The sequence below is a fragment of the Chlorocebus sabaeus genome, chromosome 4, assembly GCF_047675955.1.
Source record: "Chlorocebus sabaeus isolate Y175 chromosome 4, mChlSab1.0.hap1, whole genome shotgun sequence".
NCBI classification, from domain to species: Eukaryota; Metazoa; Chordata; class Mammalia; order Primates; family Cercopithecidae; genus Chlorocebus; species Chlorocebus sabaeus.
In genome coordinates, this window is record NC_132907.1 from 59185921 (window position 1) to 59205377 (window position 19457).

The 19457-nt window shown below is 37.2% G+C and overlaps 1 protein-coding gene across 14 annotated transcripts in view; it reads right to left on the reverse strand.

The window, feature by feature from the left end:
- SPEF2 (sperm flagellar 2) overlaps nucleotides 1-19457 on the reverse strand; it is a 188132-nt gene that overhangs the window by 26521 nt on the left and 142154 nt on the right. For all 14 annotated transcript variants that reach the window (XR_012092806.1, XR_012092804.1, XR_012092802.1 and 11 more), the window contains 4 exons: nucleotides 14290-14437; nucleotides 12027-12155; nucleotides 9638-9776; nucleotides 6693-6922 (listed from right to left, as the gene is read on the reverse strand). Coding sequence is in view for 8 of the 14 variants with exons in the window: in XM_073014804.1 (XP_072870905.1) it covers nucleotides 6693-6922; nucleotides 9638-9776; nucleotides 12027-12155; nucleotides 14290-14437 (646 nt within the window). In the remaining 6 variants the exon portion in view is untranslated. The remainder of the gene's footprint in view (nucleotides 1-6692; nucleotides 6923-9637; nucleotides 9777-12026; nucleotides 12156-14289; nucleotides 14438-19457) is intronic.

Consider the following 19457-nt stretch of genomic DNA (forward strand, 5'->3'; position numbering starts at 1 on the left):
ACGCCCAGCCTCTTGTTTGCTTTTTAATCAGTCTTTTTGTGGCTGTAATTAAAATAGACCCCTGGTTTTGCAAATTCTAAATGTTACTGTATTTCATTTAAAATTAGTCTCCTTGTAGTTGACAGCTACTTCCTTCATTTTCTTACTCAAACATTGGGCTACCTGTCAGTCTTCCATATTAGGCCTGTTGCACTATGCCTGGGGGCTGCTCACATAATGCTGGTGAATAAATGAATAAAGAAATGAAAAAATAAAGTATCTTTTTGTTAACATCTCTTTTTGTCTCTGTCTCAGAGACAGAGGGTACACATTCAGAACTCTAGGCTGTCGTGGTTAAGCTAGATCATTTAGCAGCATGGTTTTTACAGGAGTGCAAAGGCAGAAGTAGCTATCGCTGCCTATGTGAGTCAGCAGGAGGGTTAGCCCAGAGGTTTTTGAAACTGAACTTTCCAGGAAGAAAAGGAGGGGAAGGGTATTCCAGGCAAAGGGGAAAATGGAGCAGCTGTGGAGATTCTGAGATTGCATGACATATGGAGGGAGCATGGTAGCTCATGGCTGTACTCCCAGCACTTTGGGAGGCTGAGGTGGGAGGATCACAAGCCCAGGGGTTCAAGACAGCATAGGCAACACAGTGAAACCTCATTTCTACAAAAGAAAAGAAAAGAGAAGAAAATTTAAAAAACAAATTAGCTGAGCATGGTGGCAGGCACCTGTAGACCCAGTTACTTGGAAGGTGGAGGGGCTGTGTTGAGGCTGCAGTGAGCCATGATTGTGCCACTGCACTCTACCCTGAGCTACAGAGTGAAACCTTGTCTAAATATATAAATATATATATGTGTGTGTGTGTGTATGTATATATATAGAAATTTAAATTTAAAAGTAAATTTAAAATTAAAATTTACATTTAAAAAATAAAATTTAATTTCCAATACTGATTGTGCTAGTTTCAAAACAGAATTTTAGTTCTATGGACAGATTTTCCAAAAGATATTACCTTGAATTCTGAGTATATACTTTCATTTGTCTAACGTGTCTGGCTTCAGAATACCTGTGTGTTTCAATCTGAAGACACATTTGAAACTCTACCCATAAACAGTTTTAACAGGTCTAAAGCCTTCTAGATTCACTACTGCATTTCTGCAATATGAATCTGACCTAGTGGAAAGAGTTCGCCCATTGAAAGAAGCAAAGGCAGGTGGGGGCCATAGTCCTCTTTGCTATAATCCCCATATTTTGCCACTTGCTGTGATAATTCTGTCAATAACACCTATTCTTCTATAGCATTCCGTTCTCTAAGAAATCTTTCGGTATTTCTTGATTTGGGTAAATGTCAGACTAACTTATACAATTTTCAGATCAAAATACTTACCTGCAAATACATAATATTGTATTTTAATAATTTTCTCAGAGGCACTAAGACTGGAAAAATCCATAGAACTTTCTAGTTACTCCTTTCAGGCAACCAACCACTCCGGTGCCCTTATTCCTGCCTCTGGGTTCTTTGACGCTTTGCAGAGAGACTGACAGTGCCTGCCACTCTCTCACACATAGCCTCTTCCCTGCTCCAATCCATTCTCCATGACACTTGGCTCTAAATGCCTTTGAAAATCCTTTCCTACATGTCATTTGCAAGCCACTTGAGACTTCACAACCTGACCTCAAGCTCTCTGTGGTCCCATCTCCTGCCTCTTGTTTCTTCATAGTTCCCTCAATATGTCATGCAATCTCAAAATCTCCACAGCTGCTCCATTTTCCCCTTTGCCTGGAATACCCTTCCCCTGCTTCTCTTCCTGGAAAGTCCAGTTTCAAAAGCCTCTGAGCTAACCCTCCTGCTGATTCACATAGGCAGTAATAGCTACTTCTGCTTTTGAACTCCTGTGAAAACCATGCTGCTGAATGATCTAGCTTAACCACGACAGCCTAGAGTTCTGAATGTGCACCCTCTGTCTCTGAGACCAGTCATTAAATCCATCGGTCTCGGCCGAGCACGGTGGCTCACGTCTGTAATCCCAGTACTTTGGGAGGCCGAGGCGGGCGGATCACGAGGTCAGGAGATCGAGACCATCCTGGCTAACATGGTGAAACCTTGTTTCTACTAAAAATACAAAAAAATTAGCCGGGTGTGATGGCACGTGCCTGTAATCCCAGCTACTCGGGAGGCTGAGGCAGGAGAATGGCGTGAACTCGGGAGGCGGAGCTTGCAGTGAGCCGAGATTGCGCCACTCCAGCCTGGGGGACAGAGCCAGACTCCATCTCAAAAAAAAAAAAAAAAAAAAAAAAAAAAGCTATCGGTCTCCAAAAGGGATTCAAAAAAGGGGTCCTTGCCAGCTTCTTAGAGCAGTGTTACAGGCCTTAAACAAATGCTGCCTCTTTTGAAGAAAAAGAGAGGGTGTAGAATTTGCTAAACTATGTTCTCTTCAGGTAGCTTCTCAGTAGAAGCAAAAATAGCTATGAACCAAATCTCTGCAGGCATTTCATAGAGTACCGATGGGCTTACAAGGAAAAAGGGTTCTATGGCTTAAGTGTTGACAGGGGAACATTACTAAAGTATTCTAGTTTCAACTGAATAAATGTGCTATGCTCTTTCTAAGCACTTTACATATATTAATTACTTTAATCCTCATAACAACCTGATTTCAATACATGGAATATGTATCATTATTATTCTTATTTTACAGATGCGGTAACTGACACAGAGAGAAATTTAATAACTTGTCCAAGATCATATGACAGTCATTTGACAAGAGGTGAACTTGAGAAAGAGCCGTTTGGCTCTAGACATCCCATCATAGACTGAGGTGAATAATAAGTGAATTAACATATGAAAATGTTAGCAAAGGGTCTGACACATAGTGACCAGGTCAAATTGGCTATTGTTATAATTCAGAAAATATTCAGTAGATCTAACTCTGCCGGGAGTATGCTCATAGGAATGATTCCTAGGATAGGCGATGGAAAGAATGGTTTGCTAATTCATTAGCTTTCTTTTACTCATACTGTTCTCATGCTTCTAAAGTATGGATCTTTGCTAAGTGGCAGGAAAAATGCAAGTGTAATCAACTGTTTCATTGCATTTTGCATGATCTCATTTGATTATCATGTATAAGGTCATTATTTTTCTGGTATATTTGTGTCAATCATATCAATAAATACTATTTTAGGTCTAATCATTACCTTTACCAAAAGAGAGGTAGAATCATCATTAAGTGGCAGAATTTGACCAGAAAAGGAGTGTTGAATATGTTACAATATATTATGCTTTTCAATTTTATGTTTTCTTTAGTAAGGGCTATTTTAATGAAGACTTTTGTTTTCGAAGGAATTAAACAATATGTAGCAGAAAACCCCTGAAGCTTTAGTTCTTTCCATTTACATCCTGATACCATCTAGTCACAAGTATTTAACGCATTCAGTCATTGTTTTAATAAAAGATTAAATAATAATCCAATAATTGTATTTGTGTGGCATGATTAAAACTTGCAAAGTGTAATTTAGTAACATCAGTGCTCCTTATAAATCTGCTAAAAAATCTTACCATGGGCATAGAAACATAATGGCTATTATATGCAAATAAGTATGCTTCCCCCACAAAAAAAAAATCCATCTGTTAACATATTTTAGTGAACTTGAAAGTTGCATCTTAGATATTATATGTTGCATGGGCATATATGAAATAATATAGGAAAATGTTTATATTTCTTGGCATAGAAATAATAGCAAGTTTGAGCAGGAAGTTCTGCAGGATCACACATTTGAAACACACCATGTTCAGTCAGCTCCTCCATACTCTCAAAGCTGTTATCACTCACTAAGATTGTCTTTTGAAATTGTAGAGTTCTAGGGTAAATACAATGGAAGGTATCATAAAGGATTGTTTTCCATTTCTTGGAAGAAATACAACAAAAGCCTTCATTTAAAAGACGGATGGGTGTGTATCATGTTTCTTAAGTGAACAATTGACAAATGGGGTAGAAAAACAAAAAAGTCAGGGTATACTTTTTGGGGCCAGAAGAGACGGGAAAAGGGGTGAGCAGCAGTTAATGGGTTTTCTGAGACATGGCTATTGTCAATGTTTGGAGCCTGATTTCAAGGGTATCAGTAGAGAACCTCCAATTCTGTGACTCTGGGAAGCAGAAAATGGAATAATACTTTTCCCTGCCCTCTATAAGAATAGTAAGAATAATAACAATGAACATTACTCCTGTCAATCAAATTCCCAACACTTATTATTTTAGATACACCTAAAAAGCAACATATGCAATACATATTTTTTCAAATGGTATAATTGAGTTAATAGAGAAAAGAGTCTAAACTGTTTGCCCATAGACCATACATAACTCACTTTGAATCATCACAATCCCCAAGTCCTACAGTATTGTATAGCCTTGTAAATTCTGTGTTAATTACAACTGTTATTCTTGCATATGGGTTAATACTCCAGCTTGACTGGGTGGAGGTGGTTCCTCAGATAGAGAAAGTCTCCTCTTCCATTCGCCTGAAGTTCATGCAGTTGGAGAAAGAAAAGCAGAGCAGTCTCCTAACCGTTTCCCAAACATCATGCTCCTACCTTCACGCTTCTTGTCTGCAGGGTTTCCAGCAGCTCTTTCCCTAGCTGTAAACATTCTCTCTAGCCTTGCCACAAAATCTCTTTACCCTCTTCAATTTCCCCTCCAAAGTTTTGCTCCACAAACTTTTCCCTGACCAATTTCAGGGCACACTGATGCTTTGCATTCTTGAGCACTTGAATAACATTCATATTGTGTCCCAGAAAGAACTCTAATAGTTGTTCATACTTCCTTCTTCTTTGCTTGCCTTTTCAAATTAAACTCTCAGCTCCTAGAGCAAGTGGTTTCCTTTTACTCTGCTTTTTAAAAAATAAAAATTAAAAAAAAAAAAAACTCTTTCCGTTTCTCCCTCCCTCCCTTCCTATATTTCCTCTCCCTCCCTTCTTATTTCTCCCATAGTCTGAAAACATTTATCTGTCGACATCTTTGTTTCCCAAGGATTTCTAGAGTTAATCTTCTGAGACACATGTCAAGTTATAGCTGCTATTTTTTAAAATTTATTTTTAAAATTTTAGTTGAAATATGAGCTATGGATTTGAGGTTGGATCCAAGAAAGTATTATGATTAGCATCATGGATACTAGGGTCCCTTCTGAAAGATATTATAAGTGGATCATAATTTTCAAAATCCACTTCTACCTATTCAAGGGTCCCCAGATGCCTTTAGTTTTTACCTATTAATTGAGTGATTTCCTCCCAGTCACCAGAATGTAGGATTAAAGCAAACCACATGTCATGATTAGAATCCATTTACACATATCTTTTTATTTTATGTGTAAAATAATGGCCTGGATAAAATGAAGAGAAAAAGCAACTCTGAAGAGGGAAGTACACAATAACAGGGCATTGTGAAATTTGCACCATGGAGAAGAGGGTGCACTCTGCCTGACCAAAGGACTGAAGGGATTTCATGGGCTGATTTGTAAAGTTGAGATTTTTTGTACCTGCTGATAGCCATGTTTCCTTCATGCCCAAATGCTGCCAAACAGCACCTCTGTCCCTCCACAGCTGAAGTGTTAGCTTTATACCTTGGAGCTGTAAAGCCTGCTCTAGCTGATTTGATGAGCTGACATATCAAAGCACAAAGCTCACCCAGGCACACACATATACACCAATTTCACCCACTGGGCTTGGCAAGGAAGCTTTCAGACTTAGAGTAATGCTCTTTTTACTAATGATATATGATGTGAATTTCTAGAAATACTGGACCTTTTTTTTTTTTAAAGTAACATTGTATTAATACTAAAGTCAGTTGACTATGCTACAGGCAAAAGTAATAATTTCCCAATAAGTAGTATATGTTGAAAGATAAAAGAAATCTGCTTATGAGAGGCAAGTTAGTTCAGTGAGAAGGGGCAAGACCTTTGGATCTGCAGAGTTCTGAATGACATTAGACCATAGGTAAAAAGATCTGCTAAACTCTGTGAGTCAGTATGTAGACCTTTAAAGTGGAGATGATAATCCTATGTGATCTGTCTGAATTACTTGTGCTATCAATTGACAGAACTCATTGAAGAATATCTGGAAGTAGGAAAAGCCTGAATAAAAAAAGCCTGTGCAGATGCTGTAGGTCCATGCTGATAAAATGTGAAAGAGCTAAAATTGTTGTGCGCAGAAAACATTTACACATACACATGAACAAACTAATTAATTAAGCCAACATTTTCTAACAGCTTATTTGATTCTGCTTATGGTCTACAAGCACTGAGGGAAAAGGCCAACATAAAAGGGAGATCTTCTATTCCCTGGTCTCCCCTCAGAGAGACACAAACTCATAATCTCAATACAATATCTAAACTAGAAGTATGCACAAAGTCTTTCTGTAAGCTGCCAAGTGGAGTAATACTCAAATATACAAACCTGTCAGCAAGGGGCGGGGAGGACAGGAGAGGGAATTACCAGGAATGAAGATCACCACACTGCTCAAGCATTATTCACAGTGGGTTCTGCTTGTTTAATTAGGGTCTGTGCTGTATGAAACAAATATTTAATAAACTAGAATAAAGCAAGGACATGTTTTAGTGCTACACGATCCCATAGAGCTGATTTTACTTGCTGGCAAGTGATTGCTGTCCTGGTTAATCTTAACCTTTTTTTGTGCTCTTTTCACAATAATTATTTTTCTTACCTTTAGGTGCCATATCTAAGAACTGATCCCGAAGATTGTCAAGCTGTTCGATGGTCAGGGTGCCATCTTCTTCCTTTTCTACAGGTGGAGGATGTATCGGTGGGGGAGGATCTGGAAAGACTTTTACATTGCCATTAATGAAGAAGTCTTCTTGGTTTAAATAAAGTTCATTCTGAATTTTTGTAGATGTTTCAATGTGATAGCGAGCTATGTCAGTTAATTTTTCTACACTGAAAGTGGTAAAATGGATAGCGTTAACCCCATGAAAGATACTATTAGATTAATAAAGTTTGCTTATAAGACATACACACAAAAGTAAACACATTATATAGCTGTTAGACCACTCCATCTGCATGCTTATAAATTTCAATTTGTCCCCAAATCTATTTTGTAAAAAGGCAGGGTATAAATAAATGCAGATTAAATAGAAAATGCATGCTTATTGAATAGCTAATAGTTACACATTTTACACAAAACTGAACTTAAAGAGAATCTATTAAATATAGTTTTTATTAGTATTAGAATATATTTTACTACGTAAGCAAGATTATATCAAGGGTTATATTTCATTCTAAGTATGAACCAGAATAAGGTTATATGGCACAATACTCTGTAAAACATGACTATTAGAATAATACATTTATTTGGAATAAGGATGAATTATGAAGTGAATCAAGTTCGATAATGTATTTCTAGAAGAGTGGCTTTTCTCTATTTCTGTCAAGAAGTTTGATGTTATCTAAAACAAAGATATCAGAATAGCCTCTTTTGCATATAATCCATTGAAATTGCTTTGCTGTCTTCATGAAGAATAACAATTCCTAGCTAGATCACATGGTAAAGGAGCAACAGTTGGGAACCACTATGATGTGGTAGAAAGAGTACTGGAATCTGAGTTCTCATCCTAGGACACTCTCTAGCCACAGATCCTGGGGCAAGTAACCTAAGCTCTCTAAATTTCCTTGTCTTTGCAATGGAATCAACCACACAACACTCCCTATCGTATGGCTATTAATGTGAACTCACATACGGCAAGGATTTAAACTGTACTACGGGTATAGTTAATGACATTTTAAAAGTCGTTTTAAAGGCTAGAGAGGTTTCATACATGAGTAAGTGCATTATCGCTGTACCCAAGACAAGATCTTGTTTATATATTACAATGAAAGTGAGCATCACAGAAAAATGCATATTTAATCTGATTTTATGTAATTCATAAGCACCAAATATACCATATACTGAACATACAACTAAAAATTTAAAAAGTAGTTTTAGTTGCTATCTTTCAAAAGATACTCGAATTCAACTCCAGAACGTTGTCTGTGAGTGTCCACGTAATACGGGTTAGTCAATTAGTTTATGCTTTAGGGTGGTTGCGTGCCCGGGGACAGAGGAGAAGGTCACTGGATAGCTGCTGAGTTTACGTGAGTGAGGAGGGACTCCAAATGTGGATTGAGACCCAACCATAACCCTGTAGGATACTCTGTAAAACAAGACTAATAGAATAACAGTACCTTTATTGGGAATCAGGATACTAAAACAGATGCGCGCCACCTAGTGGAAGGTTACTAGGAGTAATCTTAACAATGGAAGGAAAAAAGTGCCCGGAAAATGAAAACAGGATTTGAAGGTCAAAGGGATCTGCCAACTATTTTTTTATTTATTTGTATCATATTTCTAGGTTTTAACTTCTTGGACCACGGTTCATGACAGCATATGTATATTCACAGAGCAAAGACATATACAATATAAATCTGAGAAATATGAGTACATTTGCTAAAACTAATATGCATTTACACTGGATGGCCACATGGATGGGAGTCATGGATCCCCAAAATGAAGACGATACACTTTCATTTGAAAATAGTAGGCAGAGAACAGAACTGAATATTACTGCCGTGTGATGCTGACGAGTAACTGACTTGGTTATCCAGTAGCAAAATGATTTTAAGTATTACTGCAGTAAACTTACTTACTTATGCTTGTGTTTGCATTTTTTATTCTGTTTAATGTTTGTTTGTTTGTTTTACTATGGAGCAGCAGTTCTAAACAACTAGGCTGAAGACTTTACAGAAGAACTTCACTATGAGACAAGGACCAGAGAAAACAAACCATAACAGCTGCTTTTTACATGACAATTGTTGCTTCTAAGAATACTTGCCTTTAGAATACTCTTTGTGTAGCAACTTTTAAGTTTTCAGTAAATGTTTATTGTAAACTGTAGTGCATCTTGGAATCTAGATCTAGTGTAAACTTCTGAAATAGCTGGCTGGAGTATTTGCTTGTATAGATGAAGCCAATGAGGCCCAGAGCCATCAACCATGCTTCGAATTTGTGGACAAGATGGAGCTCCTGGTCTGGACAATCATGACTCATTCTGCTGAGCTACCTTTTTGTACCTTTTAGGGGTGAACTAACAGGATGGGAGTCATTGCCCCTCAGTAGCAATGGAAGTCTGGGAAGTCTTCGGAACTCAACAGAAAAGTAAAACTTGGGTTGGTCTTAAAAGAGAATAAGTCTGGTTGGTAAAACATTCCAGTGAATGACTTTTTAATCTCCCCTTAATTGGCTCTGACTAATAATAAATCTACCATTAGAAAAGTATGGAGCATTATTTTACTTCTGAAAACTATTTTTAAATTAACTATAATCTTACCTTGTAAAATAAGGTTCGTATTGATCAGTATGACAGCTAAACTTATCAATACTGTGCAAAGTTAAATATAGCAATAGAACCCTTTGATGCATGATTTTACTGTTAGAAAAGAGTTAATACAAACATAATAGTAAGGCTCATGTTGTCTGTTTATACACGTGATTTCCTAAAAGGTCAAAATTTATATTTGTAATTGTAATTTAAATTTGTAAATACCTTAATAATCTTCATCAATTTTGGTACTTAGAATACACAAAACATATTTTCAGAAAGTCATGTGGTACTTTACCTGGCCATTTCATTCAAATATCTCTCACCAAGCCATTTTTCCATGAGTTTATATACATCAACCACCTTTGTTACTAAATCTTCAAGAAGAGCCAATGCTTTTGTCTTTATCAGTTCAAGTCGAAACTGTGTGGCTGTTTCTATTTGCAAAGAGAAATAAGAATGTTTTAACATATTGCAGTGCACTCATTTACTAATGAACAGATTCACTTTGAAACCATTCATGCTTCAATTTTTGAAGCTTTAGGTGCACATTTAACATACCAGAATAGGTAAGATAATATCCATCTCACTGAGAAGTAAAATATAGTATGTGGTAGAGTCATTTGATAAATTATCTGAACCAAAACTATAATTGAGCTTTTTATCTATTGCACTTTATAGCAGTCTACTCTTTGACAAATGAAATGTGAGAACACACATAGGTAATTTCTGAATTTTGAAAAGGGAGTGGGGGACAAAGTCTCTTGCTTATCTCCCTACTTTAGAACCTGGAGTGGCATTGCCATTGTATTTCTCAGCGCCACTAAAAGCAGGGCAAACTCCATGTGCTCCCAGGCCCATTACTGATCCTAGCACATAATTTGTTTGGTGGATTTTATCTCCAAAATTTTTCCAGTTTCTCTTTTTGGCTTTTTCCATTGTCACTGCCTAGTTTGGGTGCTGATTATCTCTCACTTAAACTGTTGCAATAGCCTCAATCCTACTTTTTCTAACTTTCTTCCCCCACCTCAAATCCAAATCCACCTCCACACTATCCAGAGTAATTTGTCTCACCTGCAGATGTGATCATAATCACTTTTCTGCTCACAATTTTTCACTAGCTCCCAGCTGCCACCAGGGAAGAATCGAACATTCTTGGCAGGGCCTAAAGAACCCTCCATGGTCTAGCCTCTCCATCTCCCAAGTAGCTCCTTCCCAGAACATGACTCATGCTCCTAAGCTACCCACAAGCTGATATCCCTCTTAGCCCTCTCTCTGCCATGGCATGCAATACTTCTCTTCATTCTCAAGCCAGTTTTTCCCCTGGAAAAACTTCTCCATAGTCTTCCACTTCAGCTCAAGAATTAGTTCCTCGGGTAAGTCAGGAACTCCCCTCATGTCCCCTTTGCCCCATATGCCCACCACCAATATCACATTTTTTTTTTTTTTTTTGAGACAGGATCTCACTATGTTGCCCAGGCTCGATTCAAACACAATCGATCCTTCACCTCAATCTCTTCAGTAGCTGTGACTACAGGCCCAGCTGTCAACAGGTAAACATGCAATAGTGATTGCATTTCTCTTCCTTGAGACTGAGTTTTATTTTTTGTTTATGTTCGTACATACAAGTATGTGTCTCCAGCAACTATCACAGGACTTGGTACAGACTGAAAAGTCAATAATCATTTGTTATATGAATAAATGAATTTTGCTACACTAAGGATCATGTATGGAATGAACTGAAAGATGAAGTATACTGAAAACCACTGAAATCAGATGCAGGGCAGGCAATAGGGGAGATGCATCTGTCCTGGACTTGCCTGATGCCACAATCTCCCTGTGTTCAACTGACTTCAGATTTTATTGTTGGAGTTACAGAAGTTGGTGGTAGTAAGATGGGGAAGACAGGGGAGAGAAAACAAGAGAAACAAGGGATGGAAAGCATCCTTAGTAGTTAATAGTCACTGAGTAGTTATAGGTCTCTCGGCATACCCCATGCCACATTTTTGTGGTTTTGTCATCTTGTATATTGACCATGTTTTTTCCCCTTAGGATAGGTTTGCTCAGTTTCCTGATCTTTTCAGATTTCATTTAGAATTACATTACAAGACAATTAGGAGAGCCATAAGGAAAATGTTTTGTGGAGTCATTGCTTTCATAGAGAAGAACACCCTTGAACATAACAGATTTTTGACTGGCTCTTCTATGGCCTTTGTTCCCAAGAACTCACTTTCAGGGCCTGTTAGCCTTTAGTTAGAATTTATTTTCCTAATGAGGGACCTAAAGTATTCTTACTGTAATATAAAACCACTTACTTTAGGTAGTCCCTACCTAAACCTATAAAATCATACCAACTTTCAACATTTTCTTTTCTTTCTGTTTTATGAGATCTTAATTACTGCTATTGCTTTTTCCAACCCATTCCCAAATTCTTTTTGATTCTTTTTGAGATACTGCCATCAGTTAAGACTGATTAGGTGATGTCAAAACATCTGACTCATGCAACACTCAAATCTAGTCCTTGTGTGGTCAAACAAAATCAGTCAACTGAATATTGTACTTTTCAACCTCTTTGCTGTATGTTCTCATAGACATAGTCTGAGGCAGTTGATGAGTCAGTTATGGGCTCTTTGGCTACTGGTCTCCTTTCTACTGAACAGCATCATCTTAGTCGTTTCAATTGCTACCTTCAAATTGCAAGGCAGCAAGGTGTTCTTCTTTTATTTTGAGCCTCAGTTCATTTTTCCTTTCGATTTCAGCAATTTCCTCTGTTGTTACTATGACAGGAGTTGCTTCTGCAATAGGTGGTGATTTACCTGAAAGGGCAATGAAACATGCTGAGTAAACTAACAAAATACAAAGGTATGCACATACTATTTGCACAGAATGAGCACAAAGCAAAATTTGTTAAGCTATAAACCTCTAGTGATTTGGAAACAATGAAACCTTGGTCCTCCCAGTGTGTGTGATGAAATACTGAATTTTTCCTTGAGAATTCTCTGTATGGTTCCTGGGCTGGACTCATATAAAAGCACCCGATTTGTGTAGTATAATTAAAAAATAAGGTATGTAGCAAGTGCAGAGATGGTTACAGTTTCTAAACATAGTGAAATCCAGAGTTTGGGGACAGAAATTAGCAAATCCCAATATAGTGCTGACCCCATTAGACACCTGCAGAATTACCACTCCATAAAGGATAACTTCCGTTAGCAAAGTATTTCCTAGATCTTCACCAGAAAAAGAAGATACGAGAATAACCTCAAGAAGATGTGAGTGAAATGTGGGTGATAGTCAAGCATCTAGAATCTATTTAAATATCATTATTATCTTTTGAAACAGTCTTGCTCTGTCACCCAGGCTGGAGTGCAGTGGCATGCTCATGGTTCACTGCAGCCTCGACCTCCCAAGCTCAGGCAATCTTTCCACCTCAGCCTCCCTAGTAGCTGGGACTACAGAAGTGTGCCACCACACCCAGCTATTTTATTGTATTTTTTTGTAAAGACAGAGTTTTGTCATGTTGCTCAGGCTGATCTCAAACTCCTGGGCTCAAGCAATCCACCTGCCTTGGCCTCCCAAAGTGCAGGATTACAGGTGTGAGGCACTGCTCCTGGCTAATTTAATTATATTTTAATTACAACTTAACTATAAGTACGTCAGTGATTATATAAGATAATTAGAAAATATAAATTTGTCAGTACTTATCAAAGGATTTACCCATGGGCTATGGCAATATGATTCTAGTTGCAGGGTTCATTTACATAGCTCTATTTTCAGTTCAACTAATCTTTCTTTGAGGGTCTGACCTCGAAGGGGTCAAATCTTGTAAAGAAGACATACTGTAAACAAAGAAATTGTAATATGTTGCAATAATAGATGTATATGTAAGTTACAGATGAAGGAGAGATTAATCTCTCTAGATTTCTGTTTTATCATCTGTAAAATTAAGGGATCAGACCCCAACAGTTATTCCATTAAAGTTAACAGAAGCACTTCCCTTATTCCTGCCACTTGAGATGGACTTAAGCGATGTGTTCTTTATCAAGGTAATACTCTTCCCTTTCCTTCAAGTGCCACTGACTCACTCCTTCCTCCATCCTCAGTGCTTTCCTTTAACTCCCATTCCTGGCTGCTTGAATGTTCTCTATCTAAGAAGCGTCTTATATACCCTAGGACGGAGTGGGGAGACCTTGTTCTTAAGGTACTTGTACCTCCCCCATCAAAGAACAATAGTCACATGTCTTTACTGCAAGACTACAGCTGGGTTAGGGCAGGGACTGTGGTTGTGATTTTTGGTTTTATTTTTAATTTACTATTGTGTTCTTGGCATCCATCTAGAGCATTTCATATAGCAGGTGTATAATAAACATATCATGGTCAATCTATGAGTGAAGTGAGTTCTGTTCATTTGCTTCCTAGGATTCCACTTCAGAGTGGGAGGGTAATGTTGATGCCAAAGCTATTCATTCCTAAGGTTAATTAGGGATCTCTTTCAAGATGTATTTTCTCAACTCTGTTTTTCCTCATGCAACTGAGGCAGAGATTTAGGCAGGAGGCCTCCAGGAGAAAAGGACTTGCCCCTGAAACACACACATAGCTTTTAAAAACATAGCTTTTAAACTTCTCTTTGTTACTGCAGTGTTAGCCTTTCTTCACAGACTTTTCAGATGGCATGGTACCATCCTGGAAGTTCTTTTAACATTTCGAAACTGTCTTTGAGGTTTATTTTACCCTTGGTACATCTGACTATTTGGTTAAACAAGTTAGGTGGGCTTGGTATGCAATATGATTTGCCACTAACATCGCAAATCACAGAAGCCTGGGTCTCTAGTTTAAACCTAATGAGTAGTATTTTAGTGGCTTAGAGGCTAATAACATGTCTAGTTAAATGCTTGTTTTCTACCAAGGAGAGGTTTAGGCTTCCAGAGTTCTGAGTGCTAAAAGCATAAATACCTTTGAGTTTTTTGTCTTCCTGTTTTTTCTTGGGTGGCTCCTTTTTGACTTTTTTATTTGCACCCATCTGAGGAGATTTTTCTTTGGGGTCTGCTGGCTGGTTTTCTTTTTCTTCTTCCATGAGCCTCTGATGAATTTCTGCAGCCACCTGGTTGCATAACAGCACTATTTCAGTTAATGTAGCATTTATAAATATGGTAACCATTTGGATGTAGTCATAAATTCTGTTGAAACCTTAATCCACTGTAAACAATTGAGCCCATGTACTCGAACTTTACAAAACACACCCCACCATGTTTTACTTAAGCGGAAACCTGGCCCTGTCCCAAGATGCGGCTTCCCTGCCACCATCTGTGTGGAGGCTGCTCACTTTCTCAAGCCCCACCTGCAAATCATCCTTATGTTTCCTCACTGCCACCTCCAGAGTGTCACAACTCCATGGTCAGGCAAAAATTCCTTTCTTTTAAATCTCAGACACACATTTATACTTCTCAGTTCCTTCAATCTCTCGACTTCCAATCCGGGGTATTTCCCTGTATCATTGTTTCTTAACCTTTTTTGATAACTGATCCCCTACAGAGTTTTTTGTTTGTTTGTTTGTTTGTTTACATATTTTTCTTTTATTTGCATTCATACAATTTTAATACTGCAGAAGCGTATTTGTTTATGTTCTGGGTGTATATTTGTGGTATCTACCTATATATATTCATCACCCTTGGCAACAGCCAGTTTTTGGGACTGCATGCCCTGTGTTAATTGGGTCATGGATAGTTGAATCCTGGGCTTCTATTTTACTTAAGCACTAAATATCACCCCCAAAAGACTCAGTATTTGTGAGGTTGACCCATTCCACAGGCTAACCCCAAGGTTCTTAGCTTCCTCCGCTGGGCTGACTTTCAGCTTCTCTCCATTCCACCAAGCGCCTCCTTTCATTCTCACAAGTGTCCTGGCTTGAGATTAGTTGTTCTGTCACCTCATTCTAAGTATTGAATGGAGAAGCTCTGTCCTTGCCCACCCATGGGGTCAGGAACCGCAGGTATCCCTCCACCCCTCCTCTGTGGCTGGCTCTGCACTTCAGGCAGCAGAAAAACCTTGTCTCATGACAGCACAGATGAACCCGGAGGACATTATGCTAAGCAAAATAAGCCAGGCACAGAAAGGCAAATACTGCGTGATCTCACTTATTTGTAGAATCTTAAAAAGTCAAAGCGTAGAAGTAGAAAGTAGAAGAGTGGTTACCAGGGGCTGGGGTGGGTGAGTAGGTGGGACAGGGAAAGCGAGATGTTGGTCAAAGGTACTAAGTTTCAGTTAGATAAAAGGAATAAGCTCTGGTGATGTATTGCCCAGCACGGTGACTACAGTTAATAATAATGTATTGTATTTTTCAAAATTGCTAAAAGAGCAAATTTTCAATGTTCTAACCACAAAAATAATAAGTGAGGTAATAGATATGGTAATTAGCTTGATTCAATCATCCCATAATGTATACAGACATCAAAACTTCACACTGTACTTTACAAATATATGCAATTATTATTTGTAAATTAAGATTATATATATGTACACTCTTGTCTTGAGGCTTGTGTCACTGGGGTTGTAATTGTAGTTAGAAATACTGGTCATTTGGCAATAAGTTCAACTGCCCCTGGGAGGTGAAGGTTGTTTATGAGTGTTGCCCCAAGAAATGAGAACCCAGGAAAGAATCCCAAAGGTAGAAACAACACACACGCGTGCACACACACACACGTACACACACACACACGCACACACACACATTGTGGAGGCAGTAGCAACATAGGGTTTAAAACTCTAAAATCTCAATTAAAAAAGCAATTGGTGAAAAATAGGGGCTATTGAGGGCTTATTTATTTATAATTCCTGGGGAGAATGGGGTGAGGGGATGAGAGGACAAAGAGAAAGATTAATGGAGGTGAATAGAAAAATGAATAAGGCATAATCTCTACCCTCAAAGACTATTGCAGTTTTGTGGGTGAGATAGACTAGCCAGTTCCTGCCTTCTCCAAAATTCTGCCACACTTCATACCCCATGGCAGCATGTAACTGTTCCCAAGTGTTCTATGAGTGTTAAATCTTGCCCCACCCTCCAAAGGGCCTCATGCTTCCCAGAACTAAGCCAGTCCTACTTCTTTGTATTCTTCATAGCTTTGAGTATATGTGCTGTGCTCAAAGGGGATGCCCAGTAGATCCTTAATAATCAATGGACTTTCTTTCAAAAGAATCATATTCCACAGAATGCACCCTCAACTTCTTCAATATCAACAGAATCTTGGAGGAATACAGAAAGATTTCAGAGAGCAAGCAGATTTCTTTGTGTGTGTGTGTTTTTTTTTGTCTTTTTCTTTCTTTCTGCCTTTGCTTTTTCCTTTTTTTTTTTTTTTTAAACCAGATGCCCTTTTGACAAAAATGAGTACCAGATACTGTACTTGCAAGTTCTTAGTAAAGCGGAAAGCAGACTTGCTAAAATTCCTCCCCTAAATTGCACGCAATTAAATTTTTAATCGGTTCCTGCAAAGCACTGTAAGTTAGCAATTTTCTTCAAAATTGGATTTTTCTCCTTTGTAAACAACTTTGTGATGATGATAATTATCACAATTACCTGCATAATTATGCATCATAATTGTCTGAATTTTTCTGGTCCACTTTCCTCAAAGACCTCTGGGTTGCTATCAGAAATTAACATAAGTCACAGTTCATTCAGCAATCTAGCTTATAACACTGGAGAGAACTTTAGACATAATGCCTTGACATTGTGGGCGTTAAAAACATGACTTGTTTCTTTGAAATCACTGCATATCTGCTAATTAGAAGAAAGTTTTGCCAAAAATTAACACAGTCTACTAAATGGATAGCTCCTGGTAAAACTGCTGTGTAGAAAAATGCCTATGTTAAAGTGCTCTCATTTTTAGTTGCACTAATCTCAGCTGGTGCTGTTTGCCCCACAACAGTTTAGTGAATCACACCTGTTTCATTTGAAATTCAAAGTTCCCTTAAGATTGTGTGACATCAAAGTCAAGCAGGATTCAAATATAATTGTTAGTAATATTAACCACTAAGCAGTCCATTTTCCTATGCTTTCTATAAGATTTTTAAAAGTCCACAAGGAAAAGGGTACAATTTTGAATACATTTCTTAACATAATGATAAGTTAAAATGTACAGTTTCTAAAACACTTTACATACAGCATTTCGTTGGATTTTTTTCAGCCATTCAATAAAGGAAAGATAGACTATCTCCAATATCACAGACACAGCACTAAAGAATTAGAGAAGTTAAGTGATTTTCCTAAAATTGTATCAGCTTAATCAAGAGGCATAGCCAATGTTTTTTGTGCTATGTGACCCTCCCTTTCTAAGAATGTACTATTTTTAAGTGTCATTTTCCCAGGTAATTTTAATGAGATTCATAAGACTTGTAGATTATGTCTATGCTGCTCATTTAACAATAAGAATAACTCATTTTTTTCTAGAGCTTCTACGTCTGGTTTCCCACTTTCTGGTGCTTGGTACTTGTTGTGGTCTCTGCTATGATCATTATTGTCACTAACGTCATCGCTAATATTGACATCAGCATCATCAGCATAGCAGCAGCGGCACCTCAAGACTATATTGAGGGCTTATTATTATATTATGTTTGATGTGGGCATTATGCTAAGTCCAAGGTATACAAAAAGTTTTAGAATCTAGTTAAGTATTCAGACTAAAACTAACAAGATACAAATTACAAAACAACAACAAAAACCTAGATACTAAGAGCCAAATGAGTGGGAAAGACAATAACTGCTACGAGAATAGAAAGCACACAATCACAGATGCCTAGGACTTCTGGAAAGAGACAATTAACTGGTCAGGAATCAAGGTAGAAACTAACGCTGAAGACCAAAAGAAGGTCAAGGGTGTGAGATTCTATGATGGCAAGTGGAGATCATCACACTAACCCATTCTTAGGTCAATAATGAAAAACCATTTTAGTATCCTTATACGCATCATATCCCATTTTTAAAAAATCTAATACTTATTTTCTTTCATCTAGTTCATTTTTCCTATTTAAATTTAATGTAGTCATAGATATATTTGGGCTATAAATCTACCATCTTCTCTGTACTTTCTATTTGTATTGCTTGTCCTGCATATTTTTTCTGCCCTCTTTTCTTTGCTTCTTTTGGATTAAATATTTTAAATTTCATCTTTCCCCCACGTTAGCTTGGAAATAGCACACACTAAATCACTTAGTGGCTACCCTAGGAATAACACCATGAATTATTGACTAAATAATACACTTTGTGGAGCCACTAATTCATGGTGTAATTCCTAGGGTAACTGCTAAGAGACTAGTAACAGAATACATGATGACCAAACTTACAGAGGGGAATAAAAGCAGAAAAGACACAGAGAAGATGAAAATGAAAGGATGAAAAGATATGACATATAAACAATATCTAAAAGTATAATTTACAAAACAAAGGCACTATATATACAGAAGATTACTTCATAATAACAAAAGGTTCAATTCACCAGAAAGATTTAACAATTTAAAATCTATATTTTCCCAATTTCATTCTCAAATATACATAAAGCAAATTGACCAAATTACAGATGATCTTATTAAAACTCTCTTGATAATTCAAAGGAGAAAACAAATAAAATGAGAAAAGTAAGATTTGAACAATGATATATAATCTATATGTATAAATACATAATAAAATAATCAATATATCAAAATATTTATAGATAAACAATAAGGTACAATATGTATACCAAACACTTAAATGAATATATTTCAAGTACACACATAACGTTTCAAAAAATGACCATAAGGCAACTTCAAAAATTTTTATAAGAATATGTTCCACAAAGAAGATGTAATCAAGCCAGAAAACAACATATTATTTTGAAAATTAAAAATATATTTCTAAAATGCTTTGAATTCGATGATAAAAGTAACTTATTAGAAGCTTTGAGATGAAGCTAAAGTGGTCATAGAGGAAACTTTAGAGTAGCAAATGTGTGTATTAGAAAAAAAGACTGGATACTAATAAACTGTGATCTATCTCAAATCCCTAGGGAAAGAATGGAAAAGTAAACCCAAAGAAAATAGCAGGAGAAAAAAATGATATTAAGAAAAGAAAAAACACACACAGTAAAATAAAT